This window comes from Strigops habroptila, chromosome 2 (assembly GCF_004027225.2).
Source record: "Strigops habroptila isolate Jane chromosome 2, bStrHab1.2.pri, whole genome shotgun sequence".
NCBI classification, from domain to species: domain Eukaryota; kingdom Metazoa; phylum Chordata; class Aves; order Psittaciformes; family Psittacidae; genus Strigops; species Strigops habroptila.
Genome location: NC_044278.2, coordinates 57,430,907 through 57,452,843, shown reverse-complemented (window position 1 = coordinate 57,452,843; position 21,937 = coordinate 57,430,907). Strand labels below are relative to the sequence as shown.

The 21,937-nt window shown below is 44.1% G+C and overlaps 2 protein-coding genes and 1 long non-coding RNA gene across 6 annotated transcripts; 2 read left to right on the top strand and 1 right to left on the bottom strand.

Annotated features, from left to right (window-relative positions):
• Window positions 1-7,245: 7,245 nt before the first annotated feature.
• On the top strand, window positions 7,246-13,123 carry LOC115603708 (lysozyme g-like). Of its 2 annotated transcripts, none has more exons than XM_030475847.1 (5): window positions 7,246-7,495; window positions 8,309-8,398; window positions 9,487-9,683; window positions 9,938-10,076; window positions 10,936-13,123. In XM_030475847.1, exons 1-5 carry the CDS (start codon window positions 7,453-7,455, stop codon window positions 11,064-11,066), a joined length of 600 nt encoding a protein of 199 aa, XP_030331707.1. In that variant the 5' UTR covers window positions 7,246-7,452; the 3' UTR covers window positions 11,067-13,123. The 2 variants fall into 2 exon arrangements, with proteins under 2 accessions (XP_030331707.1, XP_030331708.1); XM_030475848.1 differs by having other exon boundaries at window positions 7,246-7,856.
• A 753-nt stretch (window positions 13,124-13,876) lies between these two features.
• Window positions 13,877-16,218, top strand: LOC115603710. 3 transcript variants are annotated; one of them, XR_003989973.1, is made up of 3 exons: window positions 13,877-14,331; window positions 14,900-15,087; window positions 15,412-16,218. It is a non-coding gene; the product is annotated as an uncharacterized LOC115603710 (long non-coding RNA). The 3 variants fall into 3 exon arrangements; XR_003989972.1 differs by having other exon boundaries at window positions 14,903-16,218; XR_003989971.1 differs by having other exon boundaries at window positions 14,900-16,218.
• A 263-nt stretch (window positions 16,219-16,481) lies between these two features.
• On the bottom strand, window positions 16,482-21,934 carry MRPL30 (mitochondrial ribosomal protein L30). The gene is made up of 6 exons (XM_030475849.1): window positions 21,799-21,934; window positions 21,477-21,557; window positions 20,802-20,948; window positions 19,909-19,982; window positions 19,689-19,822; window positions 16,482-18,828 (listed from the first exon to the last, which is right to left on the bottom strand). The coding sequence occupies exons 1-5, from the start codon at window positions 21,847-21,849 to the stop codon at window positions 19,690-19,692; spliced, it is 486 nt and encodes a 161-aa protein (XP_030331709.1). The 5' UTR covers window positions 21,850-21,934; the 3' UTR covers window positions 16,482-18,828; window position 19,689.
• Window positions 21,935-21,937: the final 3 nt, after the last annotated feature.

The following is a 21,937-nucleotide window of genomic DNA, read 5'->3' as shown; positions in this document are numbered from 1 at the left end:
GAGTGAGGGCTATGCTCTGGAATTTAAGGGAAGCCTCTCTAGGAATCAGAAGTGAAGAGCACTTGAAGTTACAGTAGAGTATTTTAGAACTGTTCCGAGGGCAGTGTTGCCCCTAAGAATAAATAGATGGATAGGTTCCTCCACATTACTGCTCTGAAGGTCTACTCTGATCTTCTGTTCTTGGATCATGCTTTGGAGCTTTCAGTATTAAGCCTGTCTAATATGACCATGGTGAACCAGGACATTCCAGTCTCCCAGATGCTCCCTGTTAGCCGTTCCCTTGCAGAGCACCTTTCTGTATTGTATGCCGCAAAAGGGAACATGTGCCTCCTTCACCAGTTTAAGCTAACATATTAAACTGGCCAAAGTAGTACATAAAAGACCAGATCATCACCCCAAAAAACTCTTGTTCAAATTTGGTGGATTAATTTGAAGTTCATGTGCACTGAGTGATATTTGATGCTTGTTGATAGAAAGGGACTAAAGAAAACTAACTTTTAGAGATGCCATGAGGTGCATATTCTAAGGCTGTATGTTTTTTGGATTAGCCATTACAGCCATGGCTTTAGCTGCCTAAAAACTGCGACTGATCCAGGAGCCATGAACCTGTGTCAGCTCAGTGTTGAATCCATGTTGATACACTTTGCCTTTTGAACACAACCTGTTCAGGCATCATCTGCCTGGTGGTATGATTTCAACATGTGACTCCTACAAGAAAGGTTTAAAAATTAACTTATCTGCTTCACAAACCATGCAACCTCCAGTAACCATTGGCTTTTCTGAAGATGACATCATATGAAAATCAGGTGCTTGTAATACACAGAGCCACATTAATTCCTTTCCTAATCTTCTTCCTCCTTGCTAATTGTTTCTTTTGTTAGCGTGCTGCCCTAGAAAGAGGACTGAAATTGTTTCCTGTTTGGTTCCTAAATTGTTGATAGTCCTCAATGCTTTGTATCATGAATTCCAGGCACACAGAAAGATGCTTAATGGTTATCACAGAATGGCTTGAGTTTGGAGAGACCTCAAAGCTCATCTGGTTCCAACCCCCTGCCATGGGCAGGGACACCTTCCACTAGACCAGGTTGCCCCAAGCCCCGTCCAACCTGGCCTTGAACACTGTCAGGGATGGGGCAGCCACAGCTTCTCTGGGCAACCTATGCCAGCGCCTCACCACCCTCACAGTGAAGAACATCTTCCTTATATCTAACCTGAATCTCCTCTCTTTCAGTTTACAGCCATTCCCCCTTGTCCTGTCACTGCATGCCCTTGTAAAAAGTCCCTCTGCAGCTTTCTTGTCGACTCCCTTTAGGCACTGGAAGCTGCCCTAAGGTCTCCCCTTCTCTTCTCCAGGCTGAACAAGCCCAACTCAGCCTGTCTCCATAGAAGAGGTGCTTCTGTTTGGGGGCCCCTGAACTGCACACAGTACTCCAGGTGGGGTCTCATGAGAGCAGAGTAGAGGGGCAGGATCAACTCCCTGACCTGCTGGTCACGCTTCTTTTGATGCAGCCCAGGATACGGTTGGCTTTCTGGGCTGCAAGCGCACACTGAAGCCGGCTCATGTTGAGCCTCTTGTCAACCAACACCCCCAAGTCCTTCTCCACAGGGCTGCTCTCAACCCATCCTCCACCCAGCCTCTTGTTGTGCTTGGGATTGCCCCAACACAGGTGCAGGACCCTATCCTGGCTGGAACTTCAAATGACTTGCTTTAGGTGATAGATCTGTCTTTAAGCTGGGTTGTGAACTGAAGTCTCATATGATTCAGTCCAGTGACGTCTTTGTTAGAACACCTTTCCTACAGTAAAATTCAAAGTCTTATTTTAGAGAACAGAAGAAAAATACTTCTTTCCTCACTCATAAACACTTGTGGTCTGAGTTATTTTACATGACTGCTAGAGACATACTTTGTGCAGTGGGATGTCATTTCCATGTCCACCTGCATTCTTCAGAAAGGCAAGATAAAGGAAGAGACTGGGGACCCCCAGCACTTCTGAACACAGTGAGAACTGAGAGCCTCATGTCTTACAAGCTTGAAGACCTTTGGTATCATTACTTACCAGTGTACTAGGTGTAGAAAAGCAAATCTATGGAAATGTAATTATTGACCTGGATGTTCCCTTTAAAAGTTGAGAAAGACAGCTCTAGAGGGTTTGTTTGAGATGATGCTACAGATGCATCTTTAACTGGCCAGTTAGTGGTAGGCATCCAACATGCGTCAGCTGTCATGGGCAGCTTCCCTATAAAACAGTTAAAAAGTCTGTGAACACCTGGCGTTACCTATAATTACATCCCAGACAAAAGGAAGAGCCTGAGAAATGCATCTGCCAGATGATATTATGAAACTGGAGTTGAAACTCACAACAGAGACAGTAATTAGTATGGGTAATGTTCCGGGTAATTTTAGATAGTATTCTCACCACCCAGTGAAATGTGATGCTGTAACCTGCAACCTGAAGGAGAACAACATGTGCAATACATGATGCTTTTCAAAATGATGATCCATTTTCCTTGCATCTCCATTAAGCAGGATACAAAAAAAGCCTCTCACCATGGTAGATCCCTTGGCATGAGGCAAAAAAATAGTGTCCCTGCCCATGGCAGGGGGGTTGGAACTGGGTGGTCTTTAAGGTCCCTTCCAACCCAAACCATTCTGTGATTCTATGATTCTATGAAAATCTGTGAGTAGAAAAGAAATGGTGGTATTGAGCCTTGGTGTGCTTTAGATTGCAAGGGTGCTCCTTTCTCTATTATGTAAAACAAGTGGAAAACACTATTCTGTCAGGTAGCAATTTTGTCCACTCCACTCTGTGCGCCCTTTAGCTCAGCGTAACTAACAACGTCATCGAAAGGCCATGGGGAAACTATGTGGTCACTGACTGGGGCTTATTGCCAGCACAGCCCTGTGAATACCAGGAAGCCTTCCTGCTTCTTAAGTATAAGATGATGCACACGCCATTTGATAAGTGATCACCTCCGCTTTCCTGGACTTTCCATCTCCTCCCTCCCAATCACACGCTGTGATGACCAAAATCCAGCACAAGGGGAATATGTACTGGCATTCTTTATATTTAAAGATTACACAACAGGAAAAGGAGTTTAAAATTATAGGGTTGTTGTTTGTCGTGGTTTGGTTTTTGTTTTTTAATTAGAACATTTGTGTCCTTTTTCTTTTATAGTAATTTAATAACATCATATTTCTATGGCTTTCGTATATTTTCCTTACCACCAAGCATGAGGGCTAGCAACTCTCTGTCCTTCTAAATGGGTCTTGCAATGTAGATGAATCAAACAATGTGTGCTTCTAAACGAAACACCAAGAATAATGAAGAAAAACATAAAAAGAGAAAGTAATGTTTTTCAGGCACATCAGTCCAGCACATTCCTGGATATCTTTTTATGAACTCCAGCCATTTAGAAAGAGCTGTTTTAGTCATATGCACAAAGATGTACTACTCATCCCATCTGCAGCCTAGCAAGAGCAGCATCATACCACAGCTGTGCAGATCCCTTCTGTCGGGTTATGGGCTCTCAGAAGCAGCCCTTATCTGACTCTTGACATAATTTTCCATATTAAATCTAGCACATAAATGAAAAATTGTGCCTTACGAGTACCAGGTGCAGACCACTCTCATTAAGTGGTTCACCTGAATTCGGTGCTCTGGGTTTACACCCCCACAAAGACCTTTGAGCAGAAGATCATGTTTCTGAATGTCCTGCAGGTCTTCTTACATGGTGGTGCCTGGGACAAGAGAACTGCCTTAGAGCCTTGCCCCACTCAACATATATGAGCACGACCTTGTTTCCATAGAGGCTGCCTGCTTTCAGCATTCACTTTAAAAGGCAGTCAGCACATTTTGTGGGGATAAAGAGGTTTTTAGCAAGAAAAAGTCCAATTTCTAATGTTGGTAAAAGAATATCCTCTTATTTGGCCTTGTACTGGAAATCGTGTGAATACAAGGAATCTGTTCCAGGCACTTAAAAGCATACAGCAGCACGGATAAGAATAATTGTACTTAAAACATAACATCCGCTTTTTAATGAGTAAATCAAGAGCAATGTAATGCAGAACAGGCATTAAGAATTCATGTGGCAGTACTGTGAAATGAAGAAAATCTGTGATTACGTAAGTAATTAATGAGAAAGAAAATACATAGCAAAGACAAAGAGTATTTAAATTCAAAACTTTATCTTAAGGACCATCAGCAAGTGGACAACAGCTTAGGAAGTAAATCTTACTTGGGGTCAGAGGCTACTTCTCAAAACAAGGTGCCAAGTGATCATTATGAACACAGGTTCAGTGACAGAGGAACCCTACTTTATTATCATTAACATGATACTGTTTTTATAAAAGGTAACTGGGTGTTCATACTAAATTATTTTCATCTATTTGAGAGAGCACATCTCTTTCTAATATAAATTTTCTTGTTCTATAGAAGGCAAATGAATATAGCTACTGGGTTAGTTGCCATTCAGTTTGATGGCTCAGTGCATTCTGAGCTTTTCCTGTTTCATTTCTTCTGGCTTTCCTCTCCTCTATTTCTTCAGCCACTATTTCCTTTTGAAAGGATTAAAGCCACCCTACACGTGATGTCTTTATTTTCTACCTATTATTTCCAAAGATACCACATAGATCCTCCCCTTCTATTCCGCTCTTGAGACTGTCTTCACTGTGGAGGTGGTGAGGCGCTGGCACAGGTTGCCCAGAGAAGCTGTGGCTGCCCCATCCCTGGCAGTGTTCAAGGTCAGGCTGGACGGGGCTTGGAGCAACCTGGTCTAGTGGAAGGTGTCCCTGCCCATGGCAGGGGGGTTGGAACTTGCTGATCTTTGAGGTCCCTTCCAACCCAAACCCTTCTGTGATTCTATGATTCTTACCTTACATTGCATCAAGAGGTACCTCTTACTATTTAAAATGTTAAACCTCAGTAAAAGAATTAGTGGTAGTCTAGTCTGAGATACCACAATAAGATACCAAGTTTGTACATGAAGAATGAATGTCTAGCCTTGCAATAATCTTTGGGAAGATGTCTCTTATCTCAATTATATTTGTCTTTATTGATTTTTAAGGTGACGAAGTGCTCTTGACCATCTTTTGGTTTCTTGATCTCACTTAGTTTTGAACCCAATGATTAGTATCTGGCCAAAACAGTGTTTCCTGGACACTACACAAGCCCAAAAGAGAGCAGCTGGAATAGATGGATTTGTGATGTATTAAATAATGAAGAGAAAGCTACTGGAAGAAAATCTTGCATTCCTAGCCTCCATGCATGCTGGACAGAGTCTTGGGAAGAGAAAAGTGTGGGGAAAGGGACAGGATTGAAGGGCTCTGGCCTCTCAGACCGTCTTTCCATTTCCAAGTGACTCAGATGTTTTACATACATGAAAAGTATTGCAGCTACAAGGTGCAAGCCTTTCAGAGACCCACTGTGTGCCCTCACTGACTTCGGCTGCTGAGAGACCAGTTCCTTTCCTCCTCATTTCAGCTGCAGCATCCTGCCTCCCCAAATCTGAAAGTCAAACCCTGCTTCTGCTCTCAAAGTATTCAAGTCACCCTCCTGAGTTAGGCTTGCTGTAAGCAATGAAACAGTGGGATGCTTTCCTTTAATTGTCCTTTTTAGAATTCATATGAAAGCATGATACTTCATTAAAAGCTTGCCAATCTGAAATCGTTGCGGAAACGAGACAATAAATCCTTCCAGAAATGTGTCCAGACTAATCTCAGATGCAAAGCAAGCAGAGCACTAGGCAGGGATCTGATTTTTGCCTGGCCTTTGCCACTGATTCACTGCAATGCTTTTTGCAAGCCATTTATTGTGCATCAATGTTCTTACTGATGGAGGAAAAACAGTATTTATTTCCTTTCAGAGTTGTCCTGAGTATTACTAACCACTGCTTGTGCAAATCTTTGGATGAAAGGAATCGTTAAGAGTTGTAAGCTCTTAATATATATTACTTATTGTACTTTAAAACAAATGTCATCACACTAGGTAGGAATTAACATTCCAAAGTCCATAGGGTGGGTACCTTTTCATACACATATATATAAAAGTCATAAGTGACTTGCCTCAGAGGAAGGCTGACTGAAGACAGGTGAGTCTGAATTCATTCATAGACTATTCATTTAGAGCCAGAAGCTTTGATTTTGTTTTGATTTAGCATCTTGTCAATATTGTGATTGCTATGCAGTTTCTGCTGAAGGACTGTGGTGGTTTTTGTGGTGGGAGGGAAAAAAATAAGGCTGATTGATAACTTAAAACTATATAATCTGTCAATTTCCTACATGTGGAAATAGCTACAGCGTGTAGCTTTCAGTGGGGCCATGTATGGATTTGCCATTGAATTCACAGGTATTGGACCAAGCTATATTGATCTGGGCTTGTGATTAGTCAGCGTTAGTAGAAATACAGGCTAGAGAGATTAAAATTAACTATTAGAATTATTAGTAAAATTATTATTAAAATCAGAAAGGGGTTTTCAAGTGTTAACTGCGTTGTGTGATGATTGCCTACAAGACTTGTGGCATGTTTTGTATCTGAAACCCTCTTGGGAAAAAAAATATTTGTAAGCCATAAAACCTGTTCAGTTTAAGTGCATTTAGCAGCAAGGCAAGTACAGTCAGTGTTTCTTGCAGTTGACAGCTTTTATCTGGTGACAATTTTGAATTTTATTGACAAGCACAACAGATGCATTTATTAGTAAAGCGATTATCTGCCACTAGTATCGCAGATCACGGAAACACAGAAATTAACACAGAAGTATTACTTCATCACATGGATGTTGGAGTTGCCTTGCATGCTCTTGGCAGAGAGTTAAGGGTCATATTGCCTGATTTTTGAAAACATGTTTTTCCAAAAGCCAAGCAAAAAATCCCGTTGCCTTTTGAACAGACAGACAAAACGTGTGCACTCTGTTGCACATTAGACTTCAAACACTTACATAATTAAAGCAAAGGTAAAGTACTATCTCATCCTAAAGACATGCTATGGGTGTTCAGGAGAGGCCATGTGAGCAAGCAATGCTAAGCAACAGAGGGTAAAAAAAATCCCTGCTGGCCCAGGCTGCAGGGACCTCCGCGCTCCCAAGCACCCCCCAGGCATGGCTTTTTCCTCTCAGTGTGATGGTGTAGTGGCATATGAGATGGAGGGGACATTCAACTGCAGGAGAAGCCTGTATCCCCCAGCCAAAGAGGAAATAAGGAGCAGATGGGGTTCCCATCACTTGCTTCTCCTCCCACCAGCACTCTCTGAAGCTGGGGACTGCATCCCATGCTGGGGGTGAGGGGAAGGATGTGCTGCAGAGAGGGTGTCTCTACTCCCCACCTTATCTTCACCTGTCTGGTAGCTTTTGGCCTGCAAACTTTGCTGCAGGGCTGTTGAAAACGAGCACCGATTTATTCATGTTCTGCAAACCACTGTGTTTCCAGGTCTCCTGGGGCAGCTGAGGAGAACCATCGCCATGATTCCCACACTGCTCTTGCTGGGCCTTATGGCCCTTGTCGGTGAGCCGGGGTTTGGGTTTGGGTTGCTGTCAAAACACACAGGAACTGTTTGCAGAGGGACTGCAGAGAGGAGGTGTGCACTCAGGCCTGAGATCCCCTTTCTGCACGGCGCTATAAAACCCCATGTGGCTGATGGCCCTCAGCTGCTGTATGAGGCTGCTCACTGTTCACGTGTTTCTCAAACCAGCATGTCTGGAGTACGGGACTGACACCAAAAGGAGTCACAGACTTCTGATTTTCCCAGCTAACCTTATCTGACCTCTGTCTGCTCAGAAATGATCTCACCAATATGGCAAGCTGTTTGATGGAGGCTATTCATTCCTCAGGAACTGAGGAAGCAGAGTAATTTGCCCAGGTTGAGGCAAGCAGTCTCCTGAATTAATTCCTCACCAAGTTACGGAGGGTCACAGAAGATGTTCCCCGCCAGGGTGCTCGGGTACCACCAGCCATCATCCGAGGGGTCCCAGACATTTTTGGGCATTGGATGGGGAGAGCCCTCTGAAATAACTGCAGAGGCTGCGGTTCTCCTCTCCCACACCAGCCTTTAGACTTAGTGGGGCAGATGTTCATTCATCTGAATTGTCATTAGATTCATTCACTTCACCCTATTCAATTAGAAAATAACAAGTTTCTGTTCTCTACCTTTCTTTGATAATGTTACTAATGGAGAGCAGTGGCAACCATACAAGCATGGCCAACACAAGGTGGTGGGGATTACTGGTCTGGATGAATCCCTCATGCTGTATGGACTTGCAGCACGCTGTATGATATTGCTCTGAGATCTTATGTGTTCAAACACCTCTAATTTTTCAGCTCCATCCATGAGTTACAGTTGCTATGGTGATATAAGTGCTCTTCAAGCCCCACTGGTTCCCTGCACAGCTGTAAGAGCCTCAGACTGTGGTAGGTATCATTCATTGCTTGATTTGTCAACCAGTTTGTACCTTACAGAAGGATGCTTTGCCTGCTGCCAAATTAAATGTGTTGCAGCTACTCAATTAGCTGAAAGGGAGAAAGCAACCCGTCCTCTCCCAAAATGGCAGGTGCTGTGAAGCTTCCAGACCTGGTGGGAAGTGGGAGGACAAACTTCAGGTCCCATAGTCAGGATCCTCAGCTGCTAAGCAAAGGGAGAAGGCGCAACCCCTTTTCAGTTAAAATGATTTCTTCATCAGCCAGGACTTTAGCATCAGCATCCATCAGCATCCTCACAAACCCCCGGGGCCTGTCTGCTCAAAGAGGAAGATGGGCAGAGCCAGGTCCTGACTGCTGGCATGTTGCCTGAGCTGGCCAGTGGTGACCTGCCAGAGGCACAGTTTGCAGGAGAAAGGTCCCATGTGCACAGCTGTCCTAGCTCTGGATGACCCTTTTTTGGTAACTCCTTCCCATTTTCCTCATTCTTGTCTTGTCTTACTGCTGCCTGTCATTACAAAGTTGACTACATCAGGTTCATACTGCTGAAACCTCCAGGGACTTTGCCACGTACCTCGGATGCAGGCAGCTCTGGGGCAGAAGCCTGACTGCAGGTATCCAAGCATGGATCTGAACCCACTTGCTTGTTTCCAAACTGTTCCAAAATTACATTTGAGAAAACCCCGCCTTTCTGTACACAGACTAACACGCAGCAATCACTGCAGTTGGGCCGGTCAGTAGTAACGCATTTCTCGATTTTTTCAAATGCATTTTGAAATTGCACTTTTCTGATTCCAGAGCCACATTTCCAGCAGTTCAGCAGCAGAAGTGGCCCATGAACATGCAGTCCCACTGCCTGAGAAGCTGCCCTCTTCCCCTCATCATCCTCGGGTACTGGCATAGCAGCTCTTAGGCCACAATCAGAGCCAATAGGGCCATGCTTGTCCCTTAAGCGCCACTGCCCAACTTTGTGTAGCTGTGTTTTCTTCAGAACTGGAGTTACACCTTTCAGACACCACTCGAAGGTAAAGCGAGGGTCTCGGACAGGAGGGTGTGTAAGGCTGCCTTTTCCTGACCCACAGGACTTGCCATGGTACGGAGCTCTGCTGAGGCAGACATCATACGCCTGAGGAAATACGAGATCCCGATTAAGAGAGTAGCCAGAAACCTGTGCTTGGAGCCGGCGCTCATCGCTGGCATCATCTCGCAGGAGAGCCGTGTCGGCCTGCTCCTGAACAATGGCTGGGACCAGGAACGGCACAAGTACGGCTTGATGCAGGTACATCGGCATGATAAGTATGAGTAACAGAACAGTAATGTAGTATTTATCCCAGGGCCTTACCTTAGTAAATGACTGTTCTGTGTTCAAGACAGCACTTAAATTTGTTCCCTCTACATCAAAGGTTGTGCGTAAGTGTTGCTCTGAGTAAGGTCACTTCAATGAGTCATAGCCTGGGAGTACAAAGAAGATGGGGAAGATAGAGTTGTGGTTGTGTTCAGAGGAAACCCCATTTTCTTGCTTGACTTTTCTAGCTTGGTGGGCAGCAACATCAGCTTTTCGGACTGTGGGATAGTGAAGAACATATAAATCAGGGCTCAACTATCCTGGTTCTTTCAATTAATGAAGTACGGGCAAGACATCCTACCTGGACCTGGGACGAGCAGCTGAGAGGTATGTGATGAGCTATGTACTAGAAAGGGATACACTGAGTGATGGGAGTGCTGTGCATCTGCTGGTATCACTTTTAAGGGAAAAAGAGCATCACTCTAGCAGATTTTACAGCATCTCTTGCCAAAACAAACAAGCAAACAAACAAAGAAAAAAAACCCCACACCAAACTAGAGTCTTCTAGTTGAAAATAGGCAATCCCAAAGCAACAGACCAGCAAGAGGTCTGAATACAGATGCAGCCTCCCAGCTAAAAGCACTGTCCATAAGGCCTCCATGTTTCTGCCTGCAGAAAAGAGACCAGTGGGATGCTAAGCTCCTTGGCAGCTTTGCTCTAGTAGAAAGCAGCATGAAACCAGCCCAGCCTGGGAGCCAAGTTGTCCTCTTCTCTCTTCATCCTACAAATGAAATGGCTGTCAGCTGGACAAATGAGGTAGAAATCAGCCAAACAAAAGCCACTGGGGAAGGAAGAAATTGAGGTATTGCAATGCAACAGGTTTCTAACGGCACACTGTTAAATTGTGTGAAGGAAGCTTGGGATCCAGGTTTGCCTGCAGTCCATGTTACCTGCATGCTGGTTGTTACTCTCCCATCCTTGTTCTGCCACTGCCTTTTTATATTACACCCTTTTTTAGGATCAGCATGCCATTCCCACCTTCGTTTGGAGAGAATCATGGGTTCCTTCGCTATAGAAATAAGGATTTTACAAAATCAGTCACTTTCCAACCATAATGCAGAATGAGCAATTTCCTAAGCAGTTGTGTAGGCCTGGTGAGATGCACGGCCCTTTTAGCTAGGAATTTTTACTTTTAAATCTTTGTTTCTTACTTACAAGCCTGTAACAAGTTCTTAACTCTTTCTAGGGGGAATCTGCACCTACCGTGCAAAAATGGGCAACTTCCAGGTCTACGAGGATGACCCATGTGACAGAGACAGCTACTACGTCAACAGCGTGATTAGGCGAGCCCAGTACTTTAAGAGACACGGGTTCTAGCTCACAAACCTGCACCACCACCGAGCCCTTGCTCCACATAGACTAGCCCCGTAGTGACTGTAGTACCCAGAGCAGCTCCTCAGGTCCCCTGGCAGGACCAATGCTGGTGGCAACAGCTCAGCACTGCCTTCCAGGGGACCTGCAGGGACAAGCTCAGGGCCTTTGAAAGGCAGGTGGGGACAGTCCAGAGATGTTTAGATGTCGGGTGAGGAAGGTGCCTCTTCCCATTTGAAGCTGAACCCGGAGCTGTTTGTGCATCCCCCAACATGGGCACACAAGCTGCTCTCCCTGTGCATTGTCTGTGCTCTTCCCATCTCCTTCATCCACCTCCTTCCCTCTCCCTGGCCAACGTGGGGATGAAGCCCCTGAGTTAAACTCTTCCTTCCCCTTGATTGTGCTGGCTACAGGGCAATGAAGAGACTTCTTGCCAGGCCTATGGTCTCTGTACTAGCTGTCCATTCCTGCGGCCAGCCTTGTGCAGGACAATGTTAAACATGCTTCTGTTAGTCTCCCGAGCCCTGGAGCCCACAGCCACAGTGGGGCTGGAGACCTCTTCATGGTGAAAAGCAGCCTCACACAGGGGAAAACCTCTGTATGGGAAGTACTCCAAGTGCCATAACAGGCATGCAAACCAGCTTTCCATTAGTCAGCAGCCCTCTGAGTGGGAGCCAGACCTGTATGTACCCAAGCCCAGGGGCTGTATCAAAACAACAGTGTTTTAGTAAAAACCCCCCAACCTTTCCTGCTTTAGCTTTTGCATCTTTATACTGGGTTTCCTTCAAGTTTAAAAGTGTTTCAGCATCTGTCCCTCTGCCGGGAATCCAAACTTTTAATTTGAAGTGAATTAGCTCTGGGTTTATAAGCTCTGTTTGAAAGTGTTCTTCAATGTGGATGGGTCTGGGTGGAAATTTAGGTTTACCGAGAATAATACTGAGAATATTTTCTCAATAAAGATAAATGTTGAATCCAAATATTTATATATATTTTTTTTCCATGAGGCCCAGTGCTCAGCAACCTGTAATTTGAGTAAATAACCCAATTCATTACTCTTGCAATGGGTCTAAAACTCAATTTGAGAACAGGGAGAGGGAAATGGTGCTGCAGACACCCAGGGGTGGGTGAGAAGAGCTGGGCTGACAGCCGGGCTGTGAGGCAGCCCAAGTCTGGCCACTGCCCCCAAACCTATGAACAGGGAATAAGGATGTTCATGTTTAGGTTCTGAATAATAATGATTTTGGAGGCATTGGGGCACCTTTCTGCTGGCTGTCACCATTGCTGATACAGAAGCGATGTGCCTTGTGGTCTCCTGGGTTGGATACTTCAGAAAACTTTCAGGGTAATGAAGCAACATTCACCGGGAGTGACCAACATGTAAAAGTAGCTGCATGTTATGGTGCTGTAGAGCAGGGAAATGCGATAGGTGTTCTTTAAGGACTTCTACGGGCTAACATTGCTGCATCAGAATCAGTGATCAGCAAATCAAAAAGACAGTAAATTACAGTCAAGGGAGAAAAATCTTCTCTGTCAGGGTCCTGTGCTTTGGTTTTACAACTGATGTCAGTACTGCGAAATGTATTTAAATGTGCTTCCTACAATAACCAGCAAATGTGAGGTGGGAAGCTTTCTCTGTCATCGACCTCGTAAGCTGCAGGTCCCTCCATGGCTCAGGCAGGGATCTGTCTAAAGTCTGGGGCTTCAATGACTGACTGTCATAGACACCAGGCAGAGGGAGTAATTAAACAACCTGTTTCAGCAGTAACTGAAGCAGTAGGAAACCACTGCCAAGAACAAGTCCCCATGGGCCAGAGCTGTAAGCTACATGGCTGAGCAGATTGATCTGATGACTGACTCTGAATGCTGGAGTCTGATCAGTTTGAGCCACATATCCATGTCTCTCCAAGAGATGCAGAAAACAAAGGGAAATGCCACCACAGTAATGCAGTGCTGAATAACTGAGCTTGTTCTGCTTTGTTACTCATTGAAAAAGCAGGCTGGGATTTCCTAGCCAGCAACCTGCTCCCAGGACGGTGCTTCTCTGTGGTTGCCTTGGTCACACTCAGGACTGCACCCCAAAATGCTAGGCTCATCTTATGAGGGGGCAACATTTTTCCTTCTTGAGTTGTGGCATCTTCTAGTGTGAGCTTCTAACATGGTATTTTTGAACAGTGTCCAGGGTACTTGGCAGGCTTCTTTGGTTTGGGGCTGCTCCTTTTTGCTGGAGACTGTCGAATCTAATGCTTGCCTCAGTTTATTTAATTGCCTTCCTTGAAACTAAATACTCCCATGCTGGATGCACATGGACTGATTTTTCCCATTTCAGTGTTAAAAGTGATCCTAGAATCACAGAACCACAGAATGGTTTGGGTCGGAAGAGGCCTTAAAGGTCGTCTATGATCAATGGCAGAACTACACTCTGACAGGCTTTTTGTAGCCTTTCTGAAAGATGAAGAAAAAGATGGATGAGCTGGATCTGAATTGGAGGTTGCTGAATACCTCAACTAACAGTGAGCACAAGGCATACCCATGCCATAAACCATGATTTGGGTCAGTTTTGAGGCGGCCCAAAGCCACCACCTGTACACCTGACATAGCAGGAGAGACCGCAATGCTGTGTGGCTTGCACACTGCCTCCTCCATGGCAATTGAGCAGGGGACAAGTGAGAGATGCTGCAAAGAGCACTGACAAAAGTCACAGCAGGTTCTCTATCCCTGGAGACCCGAGCCTGCAGCAGCTCCAGAGCTCTTGCTGGAGCCTGTGAGCTGCAGCCTGCTTGATGTCGCACAAGTTACAGGGCTGTTGTCCTGTTGTCCCACCATGCAGACATGCCATTCTCCCCCAGTAGTCTGAATACAGGTTTGTTGAGGAAAACAGTTCCCCAGCCATGTAGACTCCATACATGCATATATGATTAACAACAATTTCTGGGTAGGGATCCAGAAAACACAGGAGATCTATCTGCCTGCGTTAATTAATGTGATGTAGAAGCAGCAAACTAGTACATCCTTTATGATTCTCCCCCAGCAATAAGGGAATAGCAGCACAGGCCACTTGGAGATTACCGGTTCGTGAATCATCTTCAGTGGTATTTTGAATTTTCTTTTTTTTTTAATGTCACTTCTGTATGAGCCATATCTGTTCTATTTTCCTTCCTGCCAGACGTACTTTGCTCTGTTTCAATATTCTTTAAAGTCACACGTAATCATGAACATGAAGAGCTCCATGCATGGGCTGATGTGACTTTTTGCAGATGGTTCTTGAAGGGAGGTATCAACAGCGCAGGAAAAAATTACAGACTCTAATCTTTCAATGCAATGGCACAGGATGAATTCCCCAGCTTAAAATGTGAAAGACCTGATGGAAGAGTGACACAGTATTTCACCCTCACAGAATTTACCATGGGGAAGAAGCATGCCACGATAGATTAGCAGTGACATGGAGGTTTGCCATCCAGTGGCTAATTTCCTTACTGCTGAAGAGCTACAGTAGCTTCAAATCCACATTGCCTGATAATTTGGGTTTATGCCTACACCTTTGTCATTGCTGTACAAGTAGATATAACAATAGGGACATGGCCTAGTCTCTGCATATCCAAATTATCAGCAGTTGAAGCTCTGTGTCATGTTAGTGTTGCTGGGTCTTCATCTGCAAAAACTTTGTTACATCCAAAAGTGCCGGTCCCTGCTTTCCCACTGTCAATTCGTTACTGCTTCCAACAGCTGAAGGGGGACAGTTTTTTTCAGGCGAGGCTCCTCCTAATTCCAAACTGTTAACAATAGGGTTTAAATTAAAGGTATTTCATTTTTAAAATCATAATCGTGTTTGTGCTGTAGAGCAGAAACCCTGTTATGTTTGGGAGAATGCACAGCAAGTTGTTAGGCATTCCTGTTTCCCGTAATACCGGTGGCATGTGGGAAGTGCACTGAGCCAGCTGCTCCAAAATGCTGCCAGCAGATAAAAAGCCCATTTGTCTCCAGGAAGCGCGGTGAGATGGGGGAAGACATCCTGCAGCAAATATGTCAGGTCTGTGATGTTTGTCTAATATTCTTGTAAATGATTCACTGTACCAAAGTCTGGTTTCCATTAGCTGCTGGGATCAGGTTAGCATTGTTCCTCCCAGTTGCTGTTTGCATGTTTCCCCTTCTGCAGCAGTGTGTTTAGACAATAGAAAAATGCAGATAAATGGCAAGTCAAAGAGACTGCAAGTCAGATAAATTGTAATGGATGTAATTGAAGAATGTTTCTCTTTCATTTTTCTTGTTGATGGTAGCTATGGGAAAGCAAGCTGGAGCCAGGAAGTAGTGGATTTCTTTTGACTCACACAGATTTTTTTTTCTTTTGGAACAGAAAACCCAACTTTTGGAGGTACCTTTCTCCATTGGTTATGCGTGCAGTGACAGAGAAGATTGCAGAAAAAGATTTGGAAGACATGGAAGAATATCAAGTCAAGATTACAGAAGCTGGCAAAAGCCAGTGTGTTGATCCAGCTGTGACTGATTGCTGGTATTATCTTTCAAGAGTCACACACTGGGATAGTGCTGAAGGACGGCTGGGGTGACCACAGAAATTAATTTGGTTTAATGCAGGTATGATCAACCTTCTGAAAAACACAAACCACCTCCTTCTTTTGCAGCAGAACGTCAGAAGAGCAGCAGTGACCTCACTGAAAGGCAACCTCCTGAACCTTTCAGCCAACCCTTTGGCCAGAACAAAGCTGACCTGGCTGTCAGCTCCCTGCACCGGGGAAGGACCCTGGTGAGTGTCAGGACATGAGCAAGCTGCTTTTGCACTGTGAAACAGCCGCTTGCTTCCCAACGCTCTCTTGGGAATGAAGAGATTAATTGCTCTTATTTTATACTTTAGATAGATAAAAAAATCTTGTTTCGAAAAGCTTTTTTTTTTTTAACTAAGCACGGAGGCCTGTAGGCTGCAGCTACATATAGTCACGTTAATTACCCCTTATGCACCACAGGGGCCTGGCTAGTGGGGGATCTTGCTTCATTATTCATGCCTACATTCACGCCTCACTTGTTTGCCAAGTTGTGTGCTTGTCCATACAATCCCTAAACATTTGCTGCATGCATTGGGATCCAATTTTGTAACAGCTCCAGCCCCCACCAGGCTTGTGCTTTACTACCCCATGGATAAGAAGTAGAGAAGAAAGAAGGAGAAGGAGAAGGAAACGAGGGAGAAGGGGAAGAGGAAGAAAAAGAGGAAGAACTGGGGCAGAGATCCAGGGGAGCTCCCTAAAGGAAACAGGGGGGGTTGTTTGTTTATTTGTTTCAAATATGGTGTATTTTTTTTATAGCTAGCATTTTGTACCTGTGATTAAAAGTATCATGATATTAGAATTGACCTACTCACACTACAGTATTAACTACCAAGTCTGAAACAGTAAGTGAACTGCAACAGAGCAATAGCACAGAAATAGAAATTTATTCTTAAAACAGCCCATTTCTACATTGCTACCATACATTGCACCAAGATTTGTTTGAATATACTTTAAATGCTACAGCAGGTAGACATGACAAATGGCTCCTACCCAAGAAGCAAGCTCAATGTGAGTAAGCCCTGTGCCCAAGCAGCAAAGGGTACCCTGGGCTGCATGAACAGCACAGCTTGACCAAGGGAAAGGATTACACATCCCTGCTAAGCACTTATTAGACCACAGTGTCCAGTTTTGGGCACCCTAACACAGGAAAGACCACTTAAGTAGACAGAACTTCACAGAGAGCCACCACGGTGGTTGGGGCTGGAGCAATCGCCCTGTGAGAAGGGACAGGTGGACCTAACAGCAGCCCCACAGCACCTACCTGTGAGGGATAATTGAGGAGAATAGAGCCAGGATGGCTCTTCCCAGTAGTGCAAGATGGGAAGAGAAATGACAACAGGCATAAGCTGAAACAAGAGACATCCAGACTGGACACAAGACTGTATTCTGCATATAACCTTTCCCCCTGAGGACAGCCAGGCAGCAGAGCAAGCTGCCCAGAGAGGTTGAGCTGTCCCTGTCCTCAGAAGTTTTCAAGACCTGGGCAGACAAGGTCCTGAGCAACTTTTCCAACCCTAACCATTCTATGATTCTATGATTCTATGACATCAGTGCTGGCCCTGCATTGAGCAGGAGGTTGGACTAGAGCCTTGCGAGGTACCTTCCAACCTGAATTTTGCTGTCATCCTAAGTCAGCCTGTTTGCTCCCTGCACAAAAAGGCAGCATCTCTTACCTCTGTTTCGTGAAGATTTACATGAAACATTTACAATGCCCCACTAATGAAAGGATGTGGACGCACACACTGAGTTTGTGCACCCTGATGGTTCAGGTTTTACACCAGAGTGCAAATCTTCAGAAAACGTATGCTTATTCAGAGAAGGTTTGGGATAGCAGATTGACTATATGCCAGTTGTGACCTTGGAGGAAATACCGCTTAAGAAACCCCCATGCTAATGCATAGATTAAACATTTCAAGAAAATACTATTCTTCATTAAAACTGCCAACTTGTTAAAGATAGTTGTAAACATCTCTTGTAGTTAAATTTTACCCAGAAATAACAGGTACTATCTAAAGCATTCTCTTCCCTGTACTTAGGAAACAGTTATTAGCTCTGCTCTAACTTAGGTAGTTTATCACACACTTTTTAAGTTGTGCACAGTACCAAGCAAGCTTGTTCATTAACACATTCTCTTTGGTTTACACTGCAGTACTTTTGTAGCGTCTGTATAATGTAATGAATAGAACAAATTCATATTCACACGCATACAGCGTATGACAGAACTGTCAGCGCTCCCTCTGTTGGAGATTCATCAGGCTGCAGTGCCACCGCCAAATCCTGAACATGCTCCATAAGGCTGAGCCATCCTGGCTTTAGTGCTCTAGGCCACCAATCGTGCTACAAGTCTTATATTTGCTAGCCCTCAGCAAAAAGACCCATTTGCACCATTTTCTGGGCCCCAGTACTTGTGCCATCTCTTTTAAGCACACCCTGTACCTGGGATGCACTGCACTCATTCTTCAAAAGGGCTGAAATTTCAGCTTGTACCAAGTACCTTCCTGTGGGAACATGATCAACATCACACAGAGATCGCAGTTATAACACACTGCAGCACAAGATGCTATGCACGTTCAGGAAGGCAACATTCATTTATCTGCTTCACTTGTTCCTTGCTATTCTATACACATCAGACTGACAGCAGTATTTTCTGTGACCTTGCAACTACAGCCCATAGCTTGTTGAGAGATTGAGGTTTTTCAGCTCAGTTTTGCATTTCTGTCTTCAGCCTGCCTGTAGGAACCACTGAACCACTCCTCAATGCCACTACTATAGCCTATCCTCCTTTTTCTTCAGCACAGTGCCTCCAGCTTTTATGTCCCTCTACTGATATGTCTGTTCCTTTGAACTCCTACTGGTGTTTACTCTTCTCTGGAAGCATGCGTAAAGGATAAACGTTCATTTTCAGTGACTGTATCCTTCTAATCTTCTCATAACATACAGTCATTAAGATTAACTTCTCTACAGTATGTGTAGCATGGGAGAGGCTCACAGCATGTTAAACTATGGCATTTATGCTCATTGCAATGAACACTGCTTTATCATTTGATACAGCAGCAGCTTCCTAACTTTGGCCACAATTCTTAAAACTGTAAACACAAATATGCACAGAGTACTACTCAAGATTCTTCAGTAAAAGGTGTTATAAGCTTGCAGCCCATCATTACTAATTTGCACTGAAGAAGTGTGCTTCAGGGTCTCCAGGTTTCTAACATCTGCAATTTTAGAACAGAAAAAGCATCAACTTAGACACAGACTGCAACTCTTAGGCTATTATTATTATTAAACAGTTAGGATCGAGAAATATACATATAAAGTGAGATACCACTTCCCTGAAAAACAAATTAGACAAGTTACCATGATGTGAATCATTCCTTCTGTTAAGCCCAAGTGGGGAGTTCAGGTATTTTTAAGTTACAGAGGCGGCCAGATGACAGACTGTTTGCTACGGAACAAGCAACCCAAAAGGTTGGATGGGCCAGATTGGATGGGGGTTTGAGCAGCCTGCTCTAGAGGAAGGTGTCCCTGACTGTGGCAGGGGATTGGAACTAGATGGTCTTTAAGGTCCTTTCCAACCCAAACCATTCTATAATTCTATGAAAAGCCTGTGTGAATCAAATGACACTCTTGGTGGATAGCCAGTCAATTCTCGTGCAACTGCTAAGCAGTGGGCTTTTCAATTCCAGACCCTTCCTTTGTGCAGCAAAGATGAAGTCATGCACCACCACTGTAAACCTTTTACTGTTAAGGTGAGGGAAATATCCTCACCATCATTAATTAGATCTATTCTACTTACTTCTCTGACTTTACTTACAAAGTTCTCTAATAGCAAGTCATCAACTGCAGAAATCTAGCCACGAAATTAAAACACAAGGACACAGGCCTATCATGCACTTAATATTTGGGGCAAATAATAACAAAATTGAATTTTGCATTTGTACACACTTCTTTAAGCATTAGTGTCACCTTCAGCATTCATACCAAAGGGGAAGAATTAAGCTTACATTTCGTACACAAAATCTTAACCCAGGATTTAAATAATCTGTTTTATTTTACACAAACCCAACCAGCACACCTTATGACTTAATTGCTTTCTGCTCCACGGGTTTCAGATGCCGTTTAATGACAAGCTCTCCCTTGCTTGTAAGAAAGGTGTCTGACATTTCCTCTTCTGTTGGCAACCCATAAGGTAGTTTCAGGGGCTGTATTCTACAGGCAAAAGAGTTTGCTTAGTGAAGGCCTATGACCAGAATAGTTACATTAAATGCTCCAAATTAAGCAAATAGTTAACAAACCTTATCAGATGTTTAACAACTTTCAGTTTGGAATTCACAGAAGGGATATTTTTGTGCAGTGTCGGCTGATGTGCCTGTATAAAGGATAGAACAGGTTTTCAAATGCATTGCCAAACCCCAACTATCTGATCACTCAGCTTTTCATACTGTCAATAAAATTATAAACCACATTTGCAAATGTAACTAAAAAAGTCATGCATCAAGAACATAAATAAAATATGAAATAAAAACTTGATCAAACTCTATTCCAGTAAAATGATAAATTCAGCTTCATTCCCATTACATTCTCAATATATTGAAATTTCTTCCAACTGTTAAAAGTACTATAAATGTAAATACAGGAGTTCAGGGGTAAGACTCTTTCCTTCAGTTAGATCTTAAATTGATCAAGCACACATTTTTTCTCTGTAATCTAACACTGACTAGATGAATCTTTACACAATGTGCACTTGGTCTAAAAAATCTGGATAAACACATCTTTGACATAAACTCTCCAAGAGTCTTGGATTTGGAAGGCTTTTCATTAATATAGAAGTCTTATTCATGTACCTGTAATATCTGAATAATATGACCTAGAAAAAACTGAATTCAAAGTATTTACAAATGTACTTTTATCATTTTAGCAGAAGTTTCAAGGTGAAGTTCACCTTAGGCATGCAGAGCAATACCAAACAGTGATATTCTGAATTCCTACTAAAAGGCTAATTTCCATTAACATTTCTCTTGGCTCTTAAACACATCATCAATTTCTCAATTACCTTTATAGCTGCTGTAAAGCAATCCACATTTTATGACTGCAAAATTGAGAAAAATTTAAGAAAAACACCACCTTAATTCTACTTTATTTCTACACTTCTGACATACGCAATAAGTATAAAGAACAACGGTCATACTTTATCCAATCCAAGATCATGTATTATCTTCTTTTCCCAATAGGGGCGACCAATTACACTTTTAATTCTAGTAACAACGTGGATTTTGTGGGGCTGCTCAGGGTCACCTCCATACTTTTCATGATCTCCAGGCCGTGGCTGAAATACCTAGAATCAGGAGTTCACAAAAACATGTTTAACTACCTTTCTTCTCAAAAAGTCAAAGCACCAACAAGTGACCTCAAATTTAGCTTTTATACCATCAAGTGCCTGGTGTCACTCTGTCCTAGGTGCAGAATCCTGCATTTCAAATCATTAAATTTCACCCCATTAATCATAGCCCAATGCTCCAGACTATCTAGATCCTTCTGCAAGGCCTTTTGCCCCTCAAGAGAGTCAACTGCACCTCCCAGTTTGGTGTCATCAGCGAACGTGCAAATGGCGCATTCAACTCCTGCATGCAGATCTTTGACAAAAACATTGAACAGAACTGGCCCTAGAATTGAAGCCTGAGGAAACACCGCTGGGGACCCATTCACTACAATCCTTTGGGCTCTGCCCTTCAGCCAGTTCTTCAATCATCCCACCATGAACCTGCTTATCCCACAGCCTCTAGAAATCTGTCATGCCACAGAAAACACAAAATTAAGCAGGCGAATACCTACTTTTCAGTCTCTAGAATACTGAAGCACATACCGAGTCTGGAATTCTCGACCTGGTAAAGAGACAACGAACCCATGCTGCGGGTGCCACCGCCTCCATCCTCTTCCCCAGCATCTGCAAAGAGAGCAGGACAAAATTTGTCTGCGCTTTCCTTATAGCTCTTCATGTTTGCAAAAAGGTTACACGGTCACTCGAACTCGCCCCGGTTGAGCACATATCCCGTCTTTACCACACTTCTCGGCTGAAAAGCAGGCTGTGCTCACGCCGGGCGCCCACGCCGGCTCCTCGGCCTTTCCAACTGCCGCTCTCCCCTCAGGGGAGGCACCAACCAACCAAACCCAGCCCAGGCTACTACCTTCCAAGCGGCTGCGGGCCCCAGGCCACCGCGGCCGGCCACTGCCGCCATCTCGGTGCGCTGCGTTCCGGCTGGGCACCCGCTCCACGGCACTTCAGTTCCGCGCTGGCGGAACGATCACCGGTGAGCACTTCCCCTT